This window comes from Tursiops truncatus, chromosome 19 (genome assembly GCF_011762595.2).
Source record: "Tursiops truncatus isolate mTurTru1 chromosome 19, mTurTru1.mat.Y, whole genome shotgun sequence".
Lineage (NCBI taxonomy): Eukaryota > Metazoa > Chordata > Mammalia > Artiodactyla > Delphinidae > Tursiops > Tursiops truncatus.
The window spans coordinates 49,974,607-49,998,727 of NC_047052.1; the positions used below are offsets into that span (position 1 = coordinate 49,974,607).

Genomic DNA, 24,121 nt, shown 5'->3' on the forward strand with positions numbered 1-24,121 from the left:
GGCCGCTCGCCGCCTGCTTTCTCCGCAGCCCGCCCCTGGGGTCACTCGCTCACAGGCGCGGGGCCCTCATCGGGGCGAGAGCACCCCCACACACACACCGCTGCGGGCCCGAGAGTGGGAGACCCGGGGGACACGGACACTGGTGGGTAGTTCGGTGTAATTAGCGCGGGCCGCGCGCAATGGAGCAAGCGAGGGGGAAAGGGAAAAGAGGAGAGCGAGCGAGGGCGATTAAAAAAAAAAAAGTAATTTAGGAAAAGGAAACGGGCCGCAGAGACAGGCCGACTGTCTGTCTGCCGGCCCTTGGTGCCCCGGCTTCCCGGCCCCCGCCGCAGTCAGAAATTCATACAAAATGGCGGCTCGGACCCGGACGTGCCAAGAGGCTGAGGCGGGAGGAAGGGCGAGGTGGGAGGGGGAACTGGGAGGCGGAGGCGGCGTCACGTGGAGGAGAGAGGCACAGACTGCTCTCCCGAAGGGCCGCGGAAAGAGCCGAAGGGAGAGAGTGAGGCCGAGGCAAGGCGGAAAAAGCCGGAAGGAGCTGAGCTGAAGATCGCGAGAGGCGGAAAGAGCCGAAGTTGTTAACGGGGGTGGGGCTAGAGAAAGAATGGGAGGCCCCGGGGAGCCGGAAATAGCCGAAGCGAATCGGGACTGGGAAAAAACAAGGAACTGAGGTGATCCGAAAAGAAGCGAAGGCGGTGTCTAGGGTGGGTGACAGGAGGCGGAAACAGCCGACTGACGCCCGGCGGCGGTAATAGGATTTAGATGGAAAGAGCTGAAGTGTGGGGCTAGTGAAGCGATTAATTAAGAGAGTAAAAGACTTTGAGGAATTCGCTCGAGAGCAAGCGGGGAGAACCGAAAATTGCTACCTTGAGGGAAGGCGGGAAGAGTCGAAAGTTTTAGGTGGGAGAATGGGAAAGAAGGAATTCGGGCTATGGAGAGAAAAAAATAACCGAAGGCTGGAGACCGGGTGCCTGGAGTTGTAGGTTTCCGGAGGATGAAGCAGAACAGGCCCGGAGATGACATCATTAGAGACCTGGGTTGATGATGTTATCCTTGGGCGGTGCGGGTGGGCGGGGAGGGCGGTCCTTGGTAGTGCTTTGGGGGAGTTAAGAACCTAGAGCTTGCTTAGTAGGTGGAAGATCTTAAATGCCGGACATGGGAGCACTAACCGGGTTCGAGTATAAAAACGTAAAATCTTTTGATCCTCACAACTGTACTAAGGGGAGCTACTATTGGCTGCCCATTTTTAAATTTTAAAGTGAGAATTATTTTATTTATTTATTGGCTGCTTTGGGTTTTCGTTGCTGCACGCGGGCTTTCTCTAGTTGCGGCGAGCGGGGCTACTCTTCGTTGTGGTGCGCGGGCTTCTCTTGCTGCGGAGCGCGGGCTTTAGGCGCGCCGGCTTCAGTAGTTGCAGCACGCGGGCTCAGTAGTTGTGGCGCACGCGCCTGGTTGCTCCGCGGCGTGTGAGACCTTCCCGCACCAGTGTTCGAACCCGTGTCCCCTGCATCAGCAAGCAGATTCTTAACCACGGTGCCACCAGGGAAGTCCAAGCTGCCCGTTTAATCGGTGCAGACTGAACCTCGCGGTGTCTAGGTACTTGGCTCTTGCCCCCAGCAAAAATTCTGTTCAGTCCTGTTTACAAGAGAGGATCTTCATTCGATGCTTTTGTGAGCTCCTTGTATAGTGCCAAGTCCTGTAATGGGCGAATGGAACATAGTTTCTTTTTGGAGCTTAAAAACTGATAATGCCCCAGGGGAAAGAAACTCTAAGTTGAAGAGTAAGGGGGGCTCCTATTATACTGGGGGACAGGGTTGTTTAAGCTGAGACATGAAGAAGAGATAATTCCAGGCAAAAGAAACAGCTTATTTCAGGCCCTGAAACAAGGCAAGGACGACTTAGTTTCCAGGAACAGACAAAATCCTGGAGACAGAGGTGCCAGATCACCCGCTATATTAATCTTACTATAAAATTTAAAATGTCCCAAACCTGGTCTGGGACACAAGCTCTTCGTGTGGGTGATTTACAACCTCCTTCAGGGAAGAAATTGGCATTCCTGATAAAGTGAAATGATTAAGCCATTTTCTATTGAATTTTGATGGAATGAAACTTCTGGGAAATCAGTGGCCCACCCAGTTAACAGTCAGCTGACTGCCAGCCAAGAATCTGCTATCTTTAACTGGATCATCTTTTCTTCCTGGATATAATCTGTAGTCTAATAGGGTTATTTAACAATTCTCTTCTATAAAATGACCTTACCAAGAGAAAATGTTTCAGTTGGCCTACAAGAGACCTTTTTTCCTTGCATGCATCATTGTAATAAAACATTGGCACATGCTCATAACTAAATTGTCCAAAAAAGGGGTTTTTTTTTGTTTTTTTTTTAACACACGGAGAGCTAGTAGAGCAGGATTGTGAGAATGGAAAGGAAAAGCACAGAAGTGGGTCATTATGTGTCATTGTGAAAGGTGCCATTCCCCTTCTATGCCTTGATTTCTGAACCCGTGTATTCTAGTTACAGACAAAACAATACTAGGTGAGACCACAGACCATGTCTAGGAAGATGGTACCCTGTCCTTTCAAGATCTGGTCTCCAGTTGGCACCATTTCTGAAGCTTCAATAAGCCACAATTCTAGAGGGCCTTCTGCTTTTGAGGGCCATTTCCTTTTAGGTAATGAGGAAGATGAAAATGTCAGCGAATCCCAGGGAGCAAGATTTCTCCATGCTTTTTCAGTGTCAAACTACAACGTTGTCCACCAAGAGCTTCTGACATTCTAGATGACACTTGGACTTAATATTTAATTGTTGATTAGGGTCCAGACTCAGTAAAGTTATGGAAGATTCTCATGTTTCAAAGTGATTTTTTTCTGCCAGAAAAGACAGCCCTGAAAGACATTAACCAGTTTTGTATCAAACTTTCCAACTTAATTCCGGCATTTTTTCCCCCACTGTCTGTACATATTCATATCTCATGTCCTCCCTTGAACCAGCTTTATTTTTCTGCTAGTTCCCCCATTGACGAGTTAGGTAACATCTTTGATATGTGCTCACCATGGTTTTGTGTGAGGGTGATGTTTTTAACTTTAAAAAATTTATACTGTGGGGTTTCCCTGGTGGCGCAGTGGTTGAGAGTTCGCCTGCCGATGCGGGGGACACGTGTTCGTGCCCCGGTCCGGGAAGATCCCACATGACGCGGAGTGGCTGGGCCCGTGAGCCATGGCCGCTGAGCCTGTGCTCCGCAGCGGGAGGGGCCACAACAGTGAGAGGCCCGCGTACCGCAAAAAAAAAAAAATTTATACTGTGAAAACAGATAGTAAAGTTCAGGGATGGTGATGCTGGCAGAAATAGGGCAGAGGCCAAAAAAAAAAGTTTCCAACAGTGATGACAATCATTATTGCAATGAAGGGGAATTGATGACCCTTCCAGTTGGAAAGGATCCAAGGTAAACAACCTGCCACCAGTGGCTGGTAAGTGTGAGAACTTTTCACAGAACTACCTGTGCCTTGAGGACCAGCTTGGGTTCAGTCCCCAATATAACACTTCCACTAGATGCTGGGCCTGCCCACTTCATCTCTTGGTGCCTCAGATAATGCACCATCACCTGGGATTCTGTGGCCAGTCAGTGGTCTTCACAGAACCCATGAATATGCCAAGAGCTGATTATTAGTACTAGAAGAATCAATCACCAGACAGATCATGGCTTTTTATAAAACCCCAAGGTTTATTTCTCCTTGAGGCTTACCAGAGGCCCACAGACTACCCTTATTTTTATTTGTTTTTATTACTTTATTGAAGACTAGCATACATACAGAAAAAATATAATCACGAGTATTGTGAAAATTAATAAACAGAAACCTCACTTAAGATGGAGTCAGGGACTTCCCTGGTGGCGCAGTGGTTAAGAATCCGCCTGCAATGCAGGGGACATGGGTTCGAGCCCTGGTCCGGGAAGATCCCACGTGACGCGGAGCAACTAAGCCCATGCATCACAACTACTAAGCTCGCGTACCACAACTACTGAAGCCCACGTGCCTAGAGCCCGTGCTCTGCAGCAAGAGACGTCGCCGCAATGAGAAGTCCGCGCACCGCAACGAAAAGCAACGCCCCCGCTCGCCACAACTAGAGAAAGCCCAGGGCAGCAAGGAAGACCCAACGCAGCCAAAAATAAATAAATAAATAAATTTATAAAACAAAAGAAAAGATGGAGTCAAGAGGCCAGAAGGGGGAGCTCTCATGCCCTGCTCCTTGATGCCAATTGTGTACCCCACGGAAAGAAACTACCTTGCACTCCCAAACAGGAGGGGCAACCGCTTTACTATACCAAAGGAAGAATTTCTCCTCACTTAGCAACAGCCCAGCCAATGAGAAGTCATTGCCACCCCTGAACTCCTACTTTCCTCCAACGAACTTTCATGTAGAATAGCCCCTCCCAACTCCCCCCTTTTCCTTATAAAAGCAGACTCCCTTCCTTTGCTCTCTGGGCTTGCCTGTAGTTCCTCATAGATTGTGAGACCTGAATTGCAATTCTTCTGTTCCTGGATAAACCCATTTTGGTGATAAAATAACCCGGTGTTTTATTGGTTTTAGTTCAGCATTATACAGCTTGATAGGTTTACATGAAGTCAATATGCCATGTAATCAGCACCTAAATCAAGAAACAGAAAATTATTTTTTAAAAAGGGGGTAGGGTGGAGAAAACAAACAAACAAAAAGAAAACGGGAAAATGATAAGCCAATCAAGAGCCTCCTCCTGTCCCCATCTAGTCACTACCTCTTCCCAGGGTAATAACCCTTCTGACTTCTAACCTATGCTCTTTGGAATCTGGCTTCCTTTACTCAACATTAGATTTGTGACATATAGTTGAAGTTCATTCATTCTCATTTCTGTGTAGTATTGTACAGTGTGACTAAACCAAGTATTGGTGCTAATGTGGAGCAACCAGAACTCTCCTACACTGCTGATAGGACTATAAATTGGACTAACCATGTGTATTGTGATTTATATTAAGAAATACATATTTGGTCTTTGTCCCTATACCTTGCACTGAGCTCCTAAAGCCCTAGAACTTTCCTAAGTGATAAGAGCTATAGATAAAGGTGCCTTTTCTTATTCATACAAGCCCCTTTCAACCACACCTGAGTTTATGTTAATGAGGTGACTTTTGGAAAGCCACAAAGCTGGTTGCCAGGGGAACCAATCAGGAGATTAGAGGTTTGCAACTTTTAGTCCTACTCTCCAACCCCTAGGAGAAAGGAGAAGGGCTGGAGATTAGCTTAATCACCAATGGCCAATGATCTAATCAATCGTGGCTACATAGTGACACCTCCCTAAAAATCCCTGAGCTATGGGGTTTGGAGAACTTCTGGGTTGGTGAATAAGAAAACATCCATGTTCCAAGAAGGTGGTACACTCCACACTCCAAGGGGAAGGAAGCTTCTGTGTTGTGGGGTTTTTTGTTTGTTTGTTGGCCTCTCCACATGGCTTGAGGGATCTTAGTTCCCCAAACAGGGATTAAAGATTGAACCCGCACCCTGGGCAGTGAAAGCGTGGAGTCCTAACCACTGGACTACCAGGGAATTCCCGAAGCTTCTGTGTTCTATGCTTCGGATCCTTCTGGACCTTGCCCTATGCATCCCTTCATCTACCTGTTCTGTTAGCATTCTTTCATATCCTTTGTAATAAACTGGTAATCTTCTAAGTAAACTGCTTTCCTGAGTTCTGTGAGCCACTCTAGCAAATTAATTGAACTGGAAGAAGGGATTGTGGGAACCTGCAATCTGTAGGTACTTGCCAACTTCACTTGAAGTTGCAGGTGGGCCATCTCCTGGAACTGAGCCTGTTAGGGAATCGCTGACCGAAACCGCCCGCCTTGGCTAGACATGATGATAACCTCTTGCATGAGCTGTTTCGCAGCAAGTGGTCCCAATAAGGCTCAGGGTGCTGCCACCAAAAACGAACTGGGAGAATGCGGGAGGGGCCCAAAGGAGGGAGGACACGCCAGCCCACAGTATGTCTTGTAAAACTAACCCAGAAGAATTCAGGAGGGGCCAAAAGGAGGAGGGAGGAGATGATATGTCCTGCCAACCTCCCAGAAAGCCTCACGCTGGAATCCATCTTGGCTGAGAGATGTGTGCACCTCCAGGAAGGATCCTAAGTCAGAATAATTGGCCAGAGACAACCGGAAACTAACCCCGTCACTGTAAAACTTGAGACTGCGAACCATGTGACAGAGCAGTTCTGCCGGGTTCCCTTACCCTGCTGCTCTCCACCCAGGTGCCCCTTCCCAATAAAGTTTTTTGCTTTTGTCAGCACGTGTGTCTCCTCGGACAATTCATTTCCAAGTGTTAGACAAGAGCCCTCTCTCGGGCCCTGGAAGGGGTCCCCCTTCCTGCAACAAGCCCTTAACTTGCAGGATCTCATGCTAACTCCAGCTAGTGTCAGAACTGAATTGAAGTGTAGGACCCCAGGCCAGTTGGAGAATTGCTTGGTGTGGGAAAACCTCCACGCATTTGGTGACCAAAATACAGAAGTATTCTAGTAATGGAGAAACACAGGAGTTCCCTTAGAGCCACTTTGAAAAATAGCCTGGCAGTTATCAACTACAGCTGAACGTACACCTACACCAAGATAGAGCAATTCCAACCTGTGAAATAAAATTCATGTTTTATGGCAAGATAAGAAAAGTTTAAACATAAAATTTTTTTTCTCTGCCCTTTGGCCTCCTCTCTCCCCTCTGCAGCACACTGTGTATCTGCATTAGGCATCGACCAAACCTCCCCCATTGGCAGAAATACCTGCTCTACCATAAAGAGAAACATTCTCCAGGCATCAACAAGACAACTCCTTAAAAGATAACATTCCTTCTGGATCTTGTAAGGGGACACAGGACCCATCACTTTGTACTCACAGATCTGGATTGTGCAAACTATCTATGTCATTTAATGTACAGTCTTCTGTCTCAAAAACCTATATAACTGTGCTTTGACCTGTAATGGGTGGAACGGTTCTCAGAGCTTTCTGAGAGGCTGTTCCCAGGTTATAATCTTCCATTTGGCTCAAATAAAATTTTCCATTTCTTTCCTAGATCAACTGATTAATTTTTTTCGTTGACAAACCCCAAAGTATATATCCAACAAGTGCATACAGAAGGTACAAACAAGATTAGGGTTAGTAGATGCAAACTATTACATATAGAATGGATGGACAATAAGGTCCTACGGTATAGCACAGGGAACTATATTCAGTGCGATAAACCATAATGAAAAACATGTAAAACTGAGAATATAAAAAGAATATATAGGGCTTCCCTGGTGGTGCAGTGGTTAAGAGTTCGCTTGCCAAGGCAGGGCACATGGGTTCGAGGCCTGGTCTGGGAGGATCCCACATGCTGCGGAGCAACTAAGCCCCTGCGCCACAGCTACTGAGCCCGCGTGCCACAACTACTGAAGCCCTTGCGCCTAGAGTTGGTGCTCCGCAATAAGAGAAGCCACCGCATGGAGAGGTCCATGCACTGCCACGAAGAGTAGCCCCCATTCGCGGGAATTAAAGAAAGCGCGTGTGCAGCAAAGACCCAACGCAGCCAAAACTAAAATAAATAAATAAAAATTTTTAAAAAAGAACATATATGTAAAACAGTCACTTTGCTGTCCAGCAGAAATTAACACAACATTGTAAATCAAATATACTTCAATTAAAAAAATTTTTTTTTTAAAGGTACAAACAAGAATGCTCACAGCAGCACTATTCGAAAGAACCCCTAACTGGAAACTTCCTAAATGCACATCAATAGTAAACCAGACAAACTGTAGTGTAGTCACCACTTTTGAGAGCTCCTGGATCACTGCATTATAAGACCCAAATGGCAGAGTCCTCTGCACTTATAGGGACCTAGGGCAGGCCATCCCAAAATATACCTCAACGGCATATTGATAATTTCGAATGAAAGTTACTGAAAAAATGACTGATACAAGAGGGACACTTTGACCTTCCTCTCTGTCTCCCTGAAAACAGGAAATATATCTCCCATGTGAAAGGTGTCTTCCCTGTACTGAGAGGTAGAAAGACTCCCTTATCACCAGAGACAGGGAATTCAGGGCCAAGAAGGCTATATAAACAATATAAACAGTTACTTCTTTACTAATTTACTACCCAAGCCCAAACTTTGCTTAAATTCCTTAGTAATGAAGCACCCAAACCTAAGTTTCTTTGTTTTGTCAATTACTCTCCAATTTATTGTTTCTTTGTCTGAAAGAAACAATTTTTGTCTAGAAGTTGCCTGTTTTGGCCACTTCTTAGGTTCCATTTCTATGAGACCTCCATGGGCAAGGATTAAAATGTGTCTCTTTTTCTCCTGTTAATCTGCCTTGTGTCAATTTTATTACTAATCCAGCCACAAGAACTCAAGAGGGGTGAAAAGAGAAATTTCCCCTCTCCGATACACTATATCTTGGACCAGCTAGAGAACCTCCTCTTGCATGGGGCTCAGAAGCTTTAGAGTTTTCTTTGCTGATGAGTGAGAGCAAGTCTCCCAACCATGAAGCAAATTGCCTCCAGAACTCCAAGAGGGCCTCCAAACATTTTGGCTTTTTTGTAGTGCGTGGGCGGGGGAGACACAAGTTTCAGCAACTCGCCTTTTGTTTTGGAAAAAATATTGCATTCCAACATACCTCTTCTTTTGGATCTCCAAAACATCTTTGAGCAGGCAGGTTCCTGTATTTTTCTGAGACAGAACCTTCTGTAATGCCCATAAGTCTAACCAATGCCTCCATGGCACACGTTTCATTGTACTCTTGGCAAAAGATTTGTTTTTTCTAGTTCCTGGGGTGGCTCTAGGATGGGTTCTTTGCGCCACGGATGAGCAGTCCTTTAGAGAGAAGACACATCACACGGTGTAGAACCAGCACCAGCAGCTGGCTCCAACCTCTGGAAACCCTGGGGAAAAAAGGAGACCATTGGCCAAAGAGAGACATTACGGTGTGTTGGATCCTACTGATTGCCAACCCGATAGCTATTTCCACCTCTTTCTTGCTAATCCAACCTTGGATTTATTGGGGAGGTCGGAGGTAAAGAGGTCCAGTTTAAATGATCCTTGGTCTACCTAATTCTTAAGGTGATGATGTCGCCCCCTAGAGGACATTTTGAAAATTATGGAGGGAAATTATTTTTGGTCGTCAACTGATTCTCAAGGGAACAATATTGCTCCCTTGGGGATGTTTTGGAAATTTGCGTGAACTTTTGGGACATCACAATAATGAGGAGGTTGTTACCTACCGGCACTAGAGGATAGGGAGTGGGGATGATAGGATGTCCTGCGACATTACGTTGGTAATGAATGATTACCTAATGAACGCAGTTAACGATAGTTCATAAATAATGGAAAGAACAGTTTACACTAAGGTATATTAAGCTGTCATGCTGAACTTTTCCAGTTCTTTTGGAATTGTGTGCATAGCAAAGTCATGGTAGACTCCTGGAAATTTACAAAATGTATACCACTATGTTTGGGGTAATAAAAATGTTTTGGAACTTGATAGAGATGGTGGTTGCCAATGGTGGCTGCACTAAATGCCACTGAACTGGTCACTTTCAAATGGCTAATTTTAGGGACTTCCCTCGTAGTCCAGTGGTTAAGGCTCTGGGCTTCCACTGCAAGGGGCACGGGTTTGATCCCTGGTTAGGAAAATAAGATCCTGCATGATGTGACGCAGCCAAAAAATAAAATAAAATGGCTAATTTTATGTTATGTGAATTTCACTTCTGTAAAAAAAGTTTAAAAATATATAAATTTGAGAATATATCATTACATTGAAATTTCTCTATAAGCTTTAGAAATATATAAGGGGAAAGAGGTAAAGGGGACACTTTTAGATGTTGAATGAGTCTAGAAGTGCAGAGAAAATAATTTATAGAGCAGTTAGCTTTACTTTTCAGGGCTCTTTTTAACAAAGTGATCATTTGACAAGAGTTACTAAATACTCACAGGTAAAGGCTCAGATCACTCCCTAACCAAATGCAAATGAGTACATGCCATGGAAATTAAGGTCAATTTCAAGGTCAACATATTAACAAATAAATCATTCAACGTTAAGGATCTGTTTTCGCTCTTCAAAAGAGATTGACTCCTTTATTTTCCTCTCTATGATCCATTTACATTTCTCTTTAATAATATAAGGCAACTCAGCAAAAGTGTTTATTTCCAAAGGCTTATCCAAAAGATACTTGATATAGCCCTCTGCTGCCCAGTCATTCCATGACTTCTAAAAGTCTTTCCTGCACAGAGATTATTTGATCCTGTCATTGGATCATTTGATCCTGTGATTGGAAATAGTAGCACGGCATAGTTCGATAGCTTTAGATTCAGAACTTTAAAAAAAGTTAAAAAAAAAAACAACCTTTTTATTATGGAAAAATTCAAAGATACACAAAAATAAAGGGAAGAGTAAAATGAACCCTCATGTACCCATCATCCAACTTCAACAATTATAAACTCATAGCCAGATAAGCAACAAGGACCTACTGTATAGAACAGGAATTATACTCAATATTTTATAATAACTTATAAGGGAAAAGAATCTGAAAAAAATAGATATATATGTATGTAAGCCCATGAACAGGGTGGAAGTGGCCTGCTCTTTCCTGACTTAGCTCAGAAGTTAAGCAGTGTCACTTTTGCCACATTCTATTGGTCAAACAGTCGTCAAATCCAGTCCAGTTTCAAGGAAGGAAACATAGATCTCCCACCCCTTCAATGGAAGTAGTGTCAAAGGGATGTTGCGAGAAGAGTATGTAGGATGAGAGATATTATTGTACCCATCTTTGCAAAATGCCATCAGCCACAGTGATGATCAAGACAACTTAGTGAGGGACTTCCCTGGTAATCTAGGGGATGCCAGTTCCACCCTTGCTTGGGAAACTAAGATCTCACATGCCACGGAGCAGCTAAGCCCGTGCACCGCAACTACTGAGCCCACGTGCCACAACTAGAGAGCCGGTGTGCCTCAACCACAGGGCCCATGCGCTCTGGAGCCTGTGTGCCACAATTAGAAAGAAGCCTGCATGCCGCAACTAAGACCGGACGCAGCCAAAAATAATAAATAAATAAATATTGATTTAAAAAAAAAAGAGAACTTAGTGAATCCCCTTGTCGCCATAATTTTTTCCCTAGTTGACATCATTTAACGCTGGGGAATATTTGGAGTTAAATATAGAAATGTTCAAGTGACCCAGACCTCAGGAATGAATTTTTTAAAATTTATTTATTTATTTATTTTTGGTTGCATTGGGTCTTCATTGCTGTGCACAGGCTTTCTCTAGTTGTGGCTGAGCGGGGGCTACTCTTTGTTGCAGTACGCCGGCTTCTCATTGTGGTGGCTTCTCTTTTTGCAGAGCATGGGCTCAAGGCATGCGGGCTCAGTAGTTGCAGCACACAGGCTCAGTAGTTGTGGCTCATAGGCTCTAGAGCACAGGCTCAGTAGTTGTGGCACATGGGCTTAGCCGCTCCGTGGCACGTGGGATCTTCCCGGACCAGGGCTGAAACCTGTGTCCCCTGCATTGGCAGACAGATTCTTAACCACTGCGCCACCAGGGAAGTCCCAGGAATGAATCTTTTGGTTTAAGGAATTTGTGCATATTTGGCTTTTTATGTACCAGAAATGTTTAAGAGAATCTGGCCTTTCAGAGTTTCCTGGTGAGATCTGTAGTTCTCAAAAAAAATTCTCAAAACTTTTCCCTGCATTTATTTAAAGACCTGGGATGACTAATTCTAAAATACTTTAGCAAAATAAAAATTATATATATATATATATAAAATGTGTGTGTGAGTATGAGAGAGAGAATAAATGTGTCAAAACTTAAAATTAATGAATCTAGATAAAGTTATGTAAATATTCATTGGACTGTTTCTGTTTTTATAAATTTATTTTATTTTTATTTGTTTTTGGCTGCATTGGGTCTTTGTTGCTGTGCATGGGCTTTCTCTAGTTGTGGCGAGCAGGGGCTCGTCTTCATTGCAGTGCGTGGGCTTCTCATTGCAGTGGCTTCTCTTGTTGTGGAGCATGGGCTCTAGGCATGTGGGCTTCAGTAGTTGTGGCTCGCGGGCTCTAGAGCGCAGGCTCAGTAGTTGTGGCGCACGGGCTTAGTTGCTCTGCGGCATGTGGGATCTTCCCGGACCAGGTCTCAAACCCGTGTCCCCTGTGTTGGCAGGCGGATTCTTTTTTTTTTTTTTTATTTTTTTTATTTTTTTTATTTTTTATTTTTTTGGCAGGCGGATTCTTAACCACTGTGCCACCAGGGAAGCCCAGGACCTACTTTGTGTAAGCTTGAAGATCTTTTTTTTTTTTTTTTTTTTTTAAGCTTGAAGATCCAAGTTTTTTTAATTGGTTAACTTCATCTTTTTTTTTTTTTTTTTTTTTGCGGTATGCGGGCCTCTCACTGTTGTGGCCTCTCCCATTGAGGAGCACAGGCTCCGGACGCGCAGGCTCAGCGGCCATGGCTCACGGGCCCAGCCGCCCCGCGGCATGTGGGATCTTCCCGGACCGGGGCATGAACCCGTGTCCCCTGCATCGGCAGGCGGACTCTCAACCACTGCGCCACCAGGGAAGCCTGGTTAACTTCATCTTTGATTTATTGGTGTCACTTTTTCCCTTCATTAGAATTAAAAATTAACTATAATGATACAAACATATCAGTTATATAAATCAATATCATAAACCATAACTAATTATGAAGATACAGTATACTATAACTCATGGGACAAAAAAGGGCCTATTAAAAGTCCCAAATATAAAAATTTTTGACAGAATAAAATAAAATTAAAATTATCAAATGGCTCTTCTCATTCTGTCCCTGAACTTCAAACCATCTGCACCTGCATCTCATCCTCTAGAGTAAGATAAGGGGTAAGGTCATGATTGGAGGCTGAATTGGGGGTCAGGAAGGCAGTTAGGAAAGGGCCTTTCCTAGGGGGCCCAGCAATATTTGGAAGAAACATGACAAATCTGAAGAGGCATGTGCTTCCCAAACTTGCTCATTTCAAAGACAGCCTCAAATTATTCTAAGCAAAGCAGTGCTCATTCTGGAAGAGTTGACTTGCATCTTTAGTGCTCAGGATCCTGAATTTTATTTTATTTTATTTTTTTGCTGAGCCAGTGGCTTGCAGAATCTTAGTTTCCCGACCAGGGATTGAACCTGGGCCCTCCACAGTGAAAGCACAGAGTCCTAACCACTGGACCACCAGGGAATTCCCTAGGATCCTGAATTTTTTACATTCTCTGTTTGCCTCAAAGTACAATGATCACATATTGCAATTATCAAATAGATTTCCAGGCTTAAAAAAAAATAAAGAGACTTCCCTAGTGGTGCAGTGGTTAAGAATCCGCCTACCAGTGCAGGGGACATGGGTTCGAGCCCTGGTCCGGGAAGATCTCACATGCCGTGGGGCTACTAAGCCCGTGCGCCACAACTACTGAGCCCCTGTGCCACAACTACTGAAGCCCGCGCGCCTAGAGCCTGTGCTCCGCAACAAGAGGAGAAGCCACAGTGAGAAGCCCACACACCTCAACGAACAGTAGCCCCTGCTCGCTGCAACTAGAGAAAGCCCGTGTGCAGCAAGACACAACGCAGCCAAAAAAAAATAAATACATAAATAAATTTATGAAAAAATAAAATAAAAAGACCATACACAAAACTAATACAATGTTATATGTCAATTATATCTCAGTTTTTAAAAAATTCATGATCTGGTTTCTCAATGATCCCTTTGTCCCCTGGGGTCACCATGGCACAGTCACCTGACTTCTTTTCATTCCTCCAGAGTCTGTTTGGTCATTATTTCCTCTGAGACATGTTCCCTGAAACCACAGTACAAAATACTCCCCCTAGAGGTTATATATTGCCTAGTACAGGGCTGGGCATTGAGGACATCCTCAGGGAAATGTAAATGAATAAACCTATCAGATAGACTAAATTCAGAAAAATGGAGAGTGAGTTCACATTCTCACAATATCATTTCCTGACTCTTACACTAAGCCAGACACTGTCAAAGCTCCTTCTTTTCCTTGACAGCACTTCTCAAAGTTTCTGTTTATTTTTCTGCCACTTTCAGCAGAGAAAGGAACTGAAGTCAGGGAGAGAAAGAGAATTGGGGTTGGGCAAAAACGGAGAGAATAGGAGAAGAGAGAATTGGGTGGGGAGAATATTCGGGTTATCTAATGCTCTGTAGCAAGTGATCAGCAAACTTGCGCCGCAGGGCTTTCTGGTTCTTAGTTCCCCAACCAGGGGAACTGGGGCCCAAGCAGTGAAAGCGGCCAAGTCCTAACCACTGGACCACCAGGGAATTCGCAGCAAACAATTATTTTTCTTACAGATCAGCACTTTGGGCACGGCTTGGCAAAAATGGCTTCTCTCTCCTCCCTCTGGGGTGACTTGACTGTTTGCCAGAGGGTCTCCTTCCAAGACGGCTCACTCACGTGGCCAGCAAGATGGTGCTGGCTGTTGGCTGGGGCTGTTGGCCGGGCTGAGGGTCAGAAGCTTTGGTTCCTCTCCATATGGACGTCTCCATAAGGTGCTTTGTCTTGTGCTAGTATGGAGGCTGGGGTTAAGAGCAAGTGTCCCAACAGAAAGTGGAAGATGACCACTTCCTTTTTTTAAAAACAGCTTCACTGAGATATTCGCAGACCATGCAATTCAGTCGTTTAAAGTGTACAATTTGGGCTTCCCTGGTGGCGCAGTGGTTGAGAGTCCGCCTGCCGATGCAGGGGACGCAGGTTCGTGCCCCGGTCCAGGAATATCCCACATGCAGCGGAGCGGCTGGGCGCGTGAGCCATGGCCGCTGAGGCTGTGCGTCCGGAGCCTGTGCTCTGCAATGGTAGAGGCCACAACAGTGAGAGGCCCGCGTACCTCAAATAAAAAAAAAAAAAAAAAAGAAATGCTGTAAAGTGTACAATTCAGTCATTTTGGGTGTATTACATTATTAATTTTTTAAAAATTGTGGTAAAAATGTATAACATACAATCCACCATTTTAACCAGTTTTAAGTGAACAATTCAGTGGCATTAAGTACATTCACAGTGTCATGCAACCATCACCACTACCTACTTCTTTTTCATCACCTTTTGTATCTGGGTTCGTTCACTTAGCATAATATTTTCAAGGTTCATCCAAATTGTGGCATGTATCAGTGCTTCATCCTTTTTTATGGGTGAATATTATTCCATTGTATTGATTTACCACATTTTATTTATCCATTCATCACCTGATGGATGGATTTGGTTGTTTCACATTTGGCTATTGTGAATAATGTTGCCATGATGATTGGCATACAAATATCTGTTTGAGTCTCTGCTTTCAATTCTTTGGGTATATGCCTAAGAGTGGAATTGCTGGGTCCTATGATAATTCGACGTTTAGCTTTTTGAGGGGAGGCTGTCCATTTCTTAAGGGCTGGACTCAGAAATTGGCCCAGCATTCACTTCTATCATATTCTATTTTTTAAAAAATAAATTTATTTATTTATTTATTTTTGGCTACATTGGGTCCTTGTTGCTGCGCGCGGGCTTCCTCTAGTTGTGGCGAGCGGGGGATACTCTTCATTGTGGTGCCAGCTTCTCATTGTGGTGGCTTCTCTTGTCATGGAGCACAGGCTCTAGGTGCACGGGCTTCAGTAGTTGTGGCATGTGGGCTCAGCAGTTGTGGCTCATGGGCTCTAGAGCGCAGCCTCAGTAGTTGTGGTGCACGGGCTTAGTTGTTCCACGGCATGTGGGATCTTCCTGGACCAGGGCTCGCGCCCGTGTCCCCTGCATAGGCAGGCGGATTCTTAACCACTGCGCCACCAGGGAAGTCCCTCCATATTTTTTGAATGATACATTTTTAAAAAATATTTATTTATTTGGCTGTGCCGGGTTTTAGTTGAGGCATGAGGGATGTTTACGTGTGGCATGTGATGTCTTAGTTGCAGCATGTGGGATCTAGTTCCCTGACCAGGGGTCGAACCCAGGCCCCTTGCATTGGGAGTATGGAGTCTTAACCACTGGACCTCCAGGGAAGTCCCTTGAATGATATTTTGACCTCTGATGAATTGCTACTCTTTTTTGAGTCTCAGAGTCATATTGTAAAAGGGGAGGAAATATCTATCTCTGAGGTTCATAGGGTATGTACCTCACTGGACAAGGTCAGAGCACATAGTAGGAGCTTAATGTACCACCAGCAGTATAACCTCCTGAGGAAGCACGTGGGCCTGGATTTGAATCCTAGCTTCACTACTTCTAAGATATAAGACTTTGTTCAGGCCACTAATATCGATACTCAACTTTGCTGGACCTCAGACTCTTTAGCTGTGAAATGGGAATATTAAAGAATTTATCTACTTTTGCAAGGGTTAGAGAAATAATCCATATAAAACCCATTTAAATTCCATGAGAGGGCAGCTATTTTTAATTGTTATTTAAAAATTTAAAAAAAATGTTTTTACTGTTCTACCCCTAGCACAGAGACTGATGGTTGCCAAGCACGTTCTAGGGATTGAACCAGGGCCCTCGGTAGTGAGAGCGCAGAGTCCTAACCCTGGACTGCCAGGGAATTCCCAAACAAGTTCCTAATAAGTATTTGTTGAATGAATAATAAAAAGGTATTTTGCCTAGGGAAAACACATATTAGCTATTATTAGCTATTACTAACCTACAAGATTCCCCACCTGCTTCATATTATGATTTAATCTCTTACCACCCTCTCACTCTGCTCCAGCCACCCTGCCCTCTCCACAGCTCCTTAATTACGTTAGCATGTGCCAGCCTCAGGGCCTTTGCAGCTGCTGTTCTGTCCAGGAATGCTACATTTCCCAGTTATCTACCCAGCTTGTTTCTACGGTTCCTTCAGATCTCTGCTCAACAATCACCTGTCACCCTGTAGTCCCATATCCTGTTTTAATTTTCTCCAAAACATTTATTGAGGGCCTGATTTATATATTTTTTCCTTTGGGAACGTAAGTTTTTCCTCAAGGGAACGTAAGTTCCATGAAGGCAGGATTTTATCTATTTTACTCACCACCCTATTTCACAACAACCCCGTTACCGGGATTTCGGCAGACGCTCCATTTTACTTGCTGAATTGAAGGCCTCATAAACAACCACTTGGGTATCCTTGTGGGGCCAGAAGCCGCGCGGATTTTTGGCCAGGATTGGCAGAAGACTCCATCACGTGACTGGCTGATGCCCGCCCACCTCGGAGGCTAAGGAGGTCCACGTGGTTCCAGGGTCCAGGGGCAGGCGGGGCTTGGAGAAGGTAGTGCGCAGGCGCGATCCCTGGCGCAGGCGCAGATGCGGCTTGGGCGCGCGGCCCGTGGCGGTTGGCGGCTTGTGGGGCCGGCGGGCGGTTGCCGTGAGCAGGACCAGAGCTCCGGCGCTGAGAGCCGGCGCCATGGTGGAGAAGGAGGAGGCAGGCGGCGGTATCAGCGAGGAGGAGGCGGCTCAGTATGACCGGCAGATCCGTCTCTGGGGATTGGAGGCCCAGAAACGGTAAGGGCCGGTGCGGCTTGTGGGACTGAGGGTTTGGAGGGTGGTCTGGCCTGAGGCGTTGGGGAGCCGGAGGGTTTAATTTGAAGAGAGGAGGCGGGAATCGTGTACCCGGCCGTGGTCGCCTTCCTGAGAGGACTGGAGGGGTTGATTTGGGATGTTTCCTCGGAAGGTATGGGAAGCGGGGACGTCCTAGGTGGTGGGAGGGCTGTTCCGAGGAATTGGCGACCTCTAGAAGGGGAGCTGGGGGAGTTCTGAGCGATCCGGAGGATGCAGACTCAGGAACTCGACGCCCGAAGGGAGCGATGGTGGCGTTTGGATCGGGGTTGGGGACTTAGGGAATAGGAGGGGCCAGGAATGCATGGAAACGATGAAAGTGGCGGGGGGGCATAGTTCATTCATTCATAGGTAGTGGAAGCCTGTTCTCTGCTGGTTGCTGGGGAGACTGGCGAGCCCAGTAGATGAGAGCTTGCATTCATTTTTGTGGCCTCTAAGGAGTGGGCCAGTCTGAAAGAGTGAGGGTTTTTTCCGAGGGGTTTTGGAGCAAGTAATTTCAAGTGAGGTTCCTGAGAGGCACGGAGAGTCTGGGGGTGCTGGAGGTACCCGAAGAGATTGCTTGTGTCTAGATCTGGGGGTGTGTCCCGAGAGGACAGGATTGGGGATACCTTGGGTATGGGGGAGTAATTATCGGAGGGGATGAGGTCTTTGAAAGAGGTGGTCGATATGATCAGATATTTATTGAGCACCTGCCACCGGCGCTGAGCGGGTATTAATGAACTAGGCAGACTCCTTGCCCACATGGAGCTTACGTTCCGGTGGGGGAGGCAATACACATAAAAAATAATAAAATATTAGGCAATGCAAGTGCTAGGGAGAAAAAATAAAGCAGGGAAAGAGGATCAATAAAGGATGGTGGGGTGGGAGAGCTATTTTGATAGGGTGGCCAGGGGAGGCCTCTGAAGAGGTAACATTGAGCCTCGGACCCGTATGAAAGGAAAGAGCCCTGTGGCCATCTGGGAGGATCTTCCTAGCATAGGGGACAAGTGTAAAATCCTAGAGGCCAGAGCATGCTTGGCAAATGAGAGCAACAGGGTGGCTGCAACCAAATGAGGGGTACCTTTTTTTTTTCTTTTTTAAATTAATTAATTGATTGATTTTGGGCTGCGTTGGGTCTTCGTTGCTGCGCGCGGGCTTTTGTCTAGTTGCGGCGAGTGGGGGCTACTGTTCATTGCGGTGCGCGGGATTCTTATTGCGGTGGCTTCTCTTGTTGCGGAGCACAGGCTCTAGGCATGTAGGCTTCAGTAGTTGTGGCACGTGGGCTCAGTAGTCGTGGCTCGCGGGCTCTAGAGTGCAGGCTCAGTAGTTGTGGCGCACGGGCTTAGTTGCTCCACGGCATGTGGGATCTTCCCGGACCAGGGCTCAAACCGTGTCCCCTGCATTGGCAGGTGGATTCTTAACCACTGTGCCACCAGGGAAGTCCCAGGAGGTAGCTTTTGAATTCTAAGTGTGTTGGGAAACCTGTTGGAGAGTTTTGAGCAGAGGAGTAACACGATCTGAATTGTGTTTGAAAAGGATCGCTCTTGCTGCATGCAGAACAGGTGGAAGTGGGCAGAAGTGGAAATAAGGATTCCGCTTGGGGGGCTGCTGCGATAATCCCCTTGAGATGCAAGTAATGGTGGCTTGGAACTCTAGGGAAGGGGCCAGATGTAGATTCTGGATATAATTTGAAGGTAGAGGGGACAGGCTTTGCTGAAGGATTAAATGTGTGGAGTGGGAGAGGCAGAACTCAAGGTTTTTGGCCGAAGCAGTTGGAAAGACGGAAGTGCCTTCACTGACTGAGGTGGGGGAAGAGTCAGCAGTTCTATTTTGGACTTAACGTTTTAGCTGTTTACTACACATGTAAGTAGAAATAAATATGTGAGTGGTTGAGTTCAGTGATGAGGTCTGAGTGATGGGGGTGGTTATGAGATGTGCGTGAGTACAGAGGGCAGAATTAATTGATCCAAGGGTTGGGGAGGCAGGCAGTTCAAGAGGCTTGAGGGGCGGGAGCTTCTACAGCTTTTTGGTGAGAGAGCGTGTGTGGTGGGTGGGGTGAGGTGGGGGTTACTTCAGGCTCATTTTAGGTGTGTGGAGCCTTCTGTGACTGGGGAGGAGGGCGCATTACGAGGCATTAGCAAGCACTGGTCTGAGGGTTGAAGGCACCTGAAATAGAAGATTGGAGATTAAATGATGAGAATGGGGCTGAAGACACAGTGTCGAATGAGTTTAGGAACTGCCGTTTGAAGGAGTGTTAGGGGTTCCTGAAGGGTTGAGAAGGGGATCCTAAGTGTACTAGAAGGGTTGATTCCAGGCGTTGGGGGCAGTAGGTGGTTTTGTTTGAGGCGGGGTAAAGTTGGTGAGGATTAAACTGGAATTAGTGAGAGATCTGTCGGAGGGGTAGGAATGAATGATTTATCTGAGGAGCATTAAAGAATGGATGGAGGGCTCCTGAGGGAGAGGTGACCTAAGGGGCAAATCAGAGTCGGGGTATGGAATTCTTGGGAGATGGGAGCTATTCTGAGGAAGTGAAGATGTCTAGAACTCAGCGGAGAACCTGAAAAGGATTGGCTGAGGGTCCTGGGAGGGTAGGAAGGGGTTACCCTATAATTTGGAATCTATAGATTTGTATACAGTCTTACAGAGTTGATTAAAGTGCTCTCTTGTCCCTTTTTCAGCTGAGTCTGATAGCAGCTCTTTGGAGAAGGAAAGGCAGTGATTTCCTCCTCTGTACAGAAAGGAAGGAGGCTCCGCAAAGCAAATTGACTTGTCTCTAAGGGAACTCCAGGTGGGATAGGAGAACTTTGGGGACTGGGGATCCTTGTGAAATAGAAAGCAGCCTGCGAATGGACAGACTGCATTCTGGCTACAGTTTTGCCTCTGACTCTATAATGTTGGACCAAGGTTGTCAGAGAATTGGAAGGGAGACAAATAGTAATAAAAAGGGTCTTCAAGGGAACTCGTACAGTCTGGAGGTTAAAAACTGGTGTGTGGGCTTCCCTGGTGGCGCAGTGGTTGAGAATCTGCCTGCTAATGCAGGGGACATGGGTTCGAGCCCTGGTCTGGGAAGATCCGACATGCCGCGGAGCAACTAGGCCTGTGAGCCACAAGTACTGAGCCTGCACGTCTGGAGCCTGTGCTCCGCAACAAGAGAGACTGCAACAGTGAGAGGCCTGCGTGCCGCGATGAAGAGTGGCCCCCACTTGCCACAACTAGAGAAAGCCCTTGCACAGAAACGAAGACCCAACACAGCCAAAAATAAATAAATTAAAAGAAGGCTCAAAATTAAAAAAACCCAAAAAACTGGTGTGTATCTCTCATACAGTGTTTTAATTTTTTTGAAATTAGTTGCCAGCATTTAAAAATCTAGAGAATTGGCCAAATTTGGGGCAGTTTGAGCATCAGAAGGAATAAAATCGACTTCACGTAGAAATATTTAATAATGTGTCTTCTGATGTAGTGAAATGAGAACCTCAGTGCGTCATCTTCTATGTTTTCCTGCCAGATATCGTGTTTTCACAGAACAGAGGAACAAATTAAAGGACACCATTGAGGTAATGATGAGATGTCCAGAATGTGGGACGTTTTACAAGACGACTGCCCTGGTTCTCTTCCAGAAGTCAATGTCATGGAAAAAACAAGAGAAGGGACTGTTCTAGATTAAGAGAGTAAAGAGTGGAGCCAAATGCAAGGTGTAACCCTGACTGGATCCTGGTTCAAAAAGAAAACTTCCCTAAAATACATCTTTTAGGCAATAGGGGAAATTTGAGTATTCAGTCCTGTTAGATGATATTTGGGAATTATTTTCTAGATGTGATAATAGTGTGGGTAGGAAGGAGAATGTCATATTTTTGGAGTTGCATGCTAAAGGTGTGAAGTGCTGTGATGTCGGCATATGGGTAAAGCCAGTAGAGCAAAACGTTAACTCTTCTTGCTGTTTTTCTGTATGTTTGAAATTTTTTATAATGAGAAGTTGGGAAGATGTGTCTGTCTTCCTCCCAACCAACCCCACCCTCCCCACACATGGAGATTTCACAGTTTCTGATTTCTGTCTTTTGAAAAATAGTAAGGTCAGACATCTCCACATTGGTTGGAGCTAAGCAGTGGCCGCCTCTCTTATTCGGCCGCACCGCGAGGATGTGGGATCTTAGTTCCCCAACCAGGGATCGAACCTGCGTCACCTGCATTGGAAGCGCAGAGTCTTAACCACTTGACCGCCAGGGAAGTCCCGAGGCTCTTTTACACAGAGCCTGGGCTCTCTACTTGGCCGTCGTCTCCAGCAGCTCTGCTTCACTCATTGATAGAATTGCCTGGCCCCTGTAAGCACGTGAGTTTGCATCTCTTGCTGTGGCGCCGAGCCCATTTTGTGGATGAGGTTCAGGGAAGGGAGCCACCTCTCCCAAGGTCACACACCAAGTACATAGAAGAAGGAGGACTTGAATCTAAGTGACTAACTTCAGGTTCACTGCTATTTCCACAGTAGCTCATTAGCCACAATGGGAGGCTCATTCTTTCAATCAGATGAACATAAAGGAGAGTGTTGAAGCTGGCAGCCCTGTATGTTCTCAGACTGTGCTTCAGTTTTTGCACCGACTTTCACAACAAAGGCATGTCTAATTTTTCTCCTTCCACTCAGCAGTCATTTATCCCCTATCTAAGAGTGAGGAAGGAGGGTGACTGAGAAGGGAGAAGTAGAGGATAAGCTCCATGAGGGCAAGCACTTTATAAATGTCCAGTAATTAAGATGTGGGTTTTGATTGGTCTCTATTAAATTCCCAGTGCCTGCAAGTATGTAGACATTCAGATATTTGTTGAGTGGATGAAATGATTGTACACTGCAAAGACCTAGGAAGTCCAGAAGCCTGGGTTCAATTCCCAGCTCTGCTAACTAGCTCTCTGACCCTGGGTGAGTCACAACAGTTTCTTGGCCTTAGGTTCCACATCTGCAAAAAAGGAGGGGTGAGTGTGACTAAATCTTTAAGGACTCAACTGAAGTTTTTTTTTTTTTTTTTTTAAGATGTTGGGGGTAGGAGTTTAGTAATTTATTTATTTATTTTTGCTGTGTTGGGTCTTCGTTTCTGTGCGAGGGCTTTCTCTAGTTGTGGCGAGCGGGGGCCACTCTTCATCGCGGTGCGCGAGCCTCTCACTATCGCGGCCTCTCTTGTTGCAGAGCACAAGCTCCAGACGCGCAGGCTCAGTAGTTGTGGCTCACGGGCCTAGTTGCTCCGCGGCATGTGGAATCCTCCCAGACCAGGGCTCGAACCCGTGTTCCCTGCATTAGCAGGCAGATTCTCAACCACTGTGCCACCAGGGGAGCCCTCAACTGAAGTTTTGACTTTACAGGGAGGGGGCTCCAAAAACTTCCCTGTTTTCAAGCACTCATTACCCTACACTGCTGCTGTTCAGACAGCGCTTCAGTTGGTTCCATAGGCACCTACTTACCATGAAAGTGACTGAGCGTGTAGTGGAGGCCAATCCTGGTTGTTTCATATAAGGATCAATTTTTTAGTGGTTAATAGTTGAGTTTGAATCTCAGCTCCAGAACTTCATAGTTATCTAACCTTGGATACATTTCTTAACTTCTCTGTGCTTCAGTTTTCTCACTTATCAAATGGGAATAACAGAATCTACGTCATAAGATTATTGAGAAAGAAATGAGATTATGCATGAATAGAGTCTACGCACAGAAAGCATTCAGTAAGTTATAGCTACCATTATTTGACAAGTGTAAATCACCAGCCACAAAATAAGGGAAACTAAATAGGAAATAGGTTGAGATAAATGAGATAAAGCAGGCGTCAGTGGGATGAGTGGAAACTCCAAAAGGACAAGGAAGACTGTAGGAGGAGCAGATTTGCCCAGGCAGATCGAGGTGAGGAACAGTCTTAAGGTCTGTCTTGGATTCTGTCAGGACATTTAAGTAAGTATAATGAATGGGCAGTTGGATGGGCAGGATTGTAGATTTAAGTGAAAAGGACTGTACTGTTAGTTAAGCGGAGAGTATTTTTAGAAGGAGAAAATGGTCAGATCTTCCAAGTGGCCCCATCATTTTCCTGGTCACAGTGACCAGAAACCTAGGAGCCTCTGTCCTTTCTGTCTACATCCAGTCTATAGGGAATTCCTCTAGGCTCTGCTTCAAGCTCTGTCTCATCCTCCCTTCTTAGTCCAAGCTACCCGCATCATCTCAGGTCACCTCAACGGTTCCTCCCTGGTCTCCCCTGTTCCACGTGTGACTCTTTATAATCCATCCTCCACACAGCAGCCAAACTGATTTAAATTTAAAAAACAGATCACAGCAGTCCTGCTTAAAGCCTTCCAGTGATTTCCTGTATACTCAGATCTGTAAAAATCCATTGCCTTTCCTGCCCTGCTTTGTCCGACCTTGCCTGCATCTCCCTGGCTCACTCCATTCAAGCTGCTTGTATCTTTATGTTCCTCAGATATGCTAAAGCTCTCTCTGGCCTCGGGGACATTGTGCTCGCCCTACTTGAAATCATCTTATACAAGATTTTTGCATGACTCACTCTCACGCATTAGACTCTCAATAAATGTGGTTTGAATATGAATTTGGTCGTCTTCAGA

General features: G+C 45.6%; 2 protein-coding genes and 1 long non-coding RNA gene across 10 annotated transcripts in view; 2 read left to right on the forward strand and 1 right to left on the reverse strand.

The window, feature by feature from the left end:
- ZC3H4 (zinc finger CCCH-type containing 4) overlaps nucleotides 1-1,021 on the reverse strand; it is a 43,799-nt gene extending 42,778 nt beyond the window's left edge. For all 3 annotated transcript variants that reach the window (XM_073796058.1, XM_073796057.1, XM_033846148.2), the window contains exon 1: nucleotides 864-1,021. In XM_073796058.1, coding sequence (XP_073652159.1) covers nucleotides 864-1,020 — 157 coding nt within the window. In that variant the 5' untranslated portion in view covers nucleotide 1,021. The remainder of the gene's footprint in view (nucleotides 1-863) is intronic.
- LOC141277163 (uncharacterized) lies at nucleotides 16-7,082 on the forward strand. The gene is made up of 2 exons (XR_012328043.1): nucleotides 16-142; nucleotides 6,739-7,082. It is a non-coding gene; the product is annotated as an uncharacterized lncRNA (long non-coding RNA).
- A 10,228-nt stretch (nucleotides 7,083-17,310) lies between these two features.
- SAE1 (SUMO1 activating enzyme subunit 1) overlaps nucleotides 17,311-24,121 on the forward strand; it is a 74,560-nt gene continuing 67,749 nt past the window's right edge. The window contains exon 1 of one of the 6 annotated variants that reach the window (XM_073796062.1): nucleotides 17,311-17,506. In XM_073796062.1, coding sequence (XP_073652163.1) covers nucleotides 17,409-17,506 — 98 coding nt within the window. In that variant the 5' untranslated portion in view covers nucleotides 17,311-17,408. Of the gene's footprint in view, nucleotides 17,507-21,068; nucleotides 21,094-24,121 lie in introns of those variants that run through there. The other 5 variants (XR_012328044.1, XM_073796059.1, XM_073796061.1 and 2 more) reach the window with 5 other exon arrangements.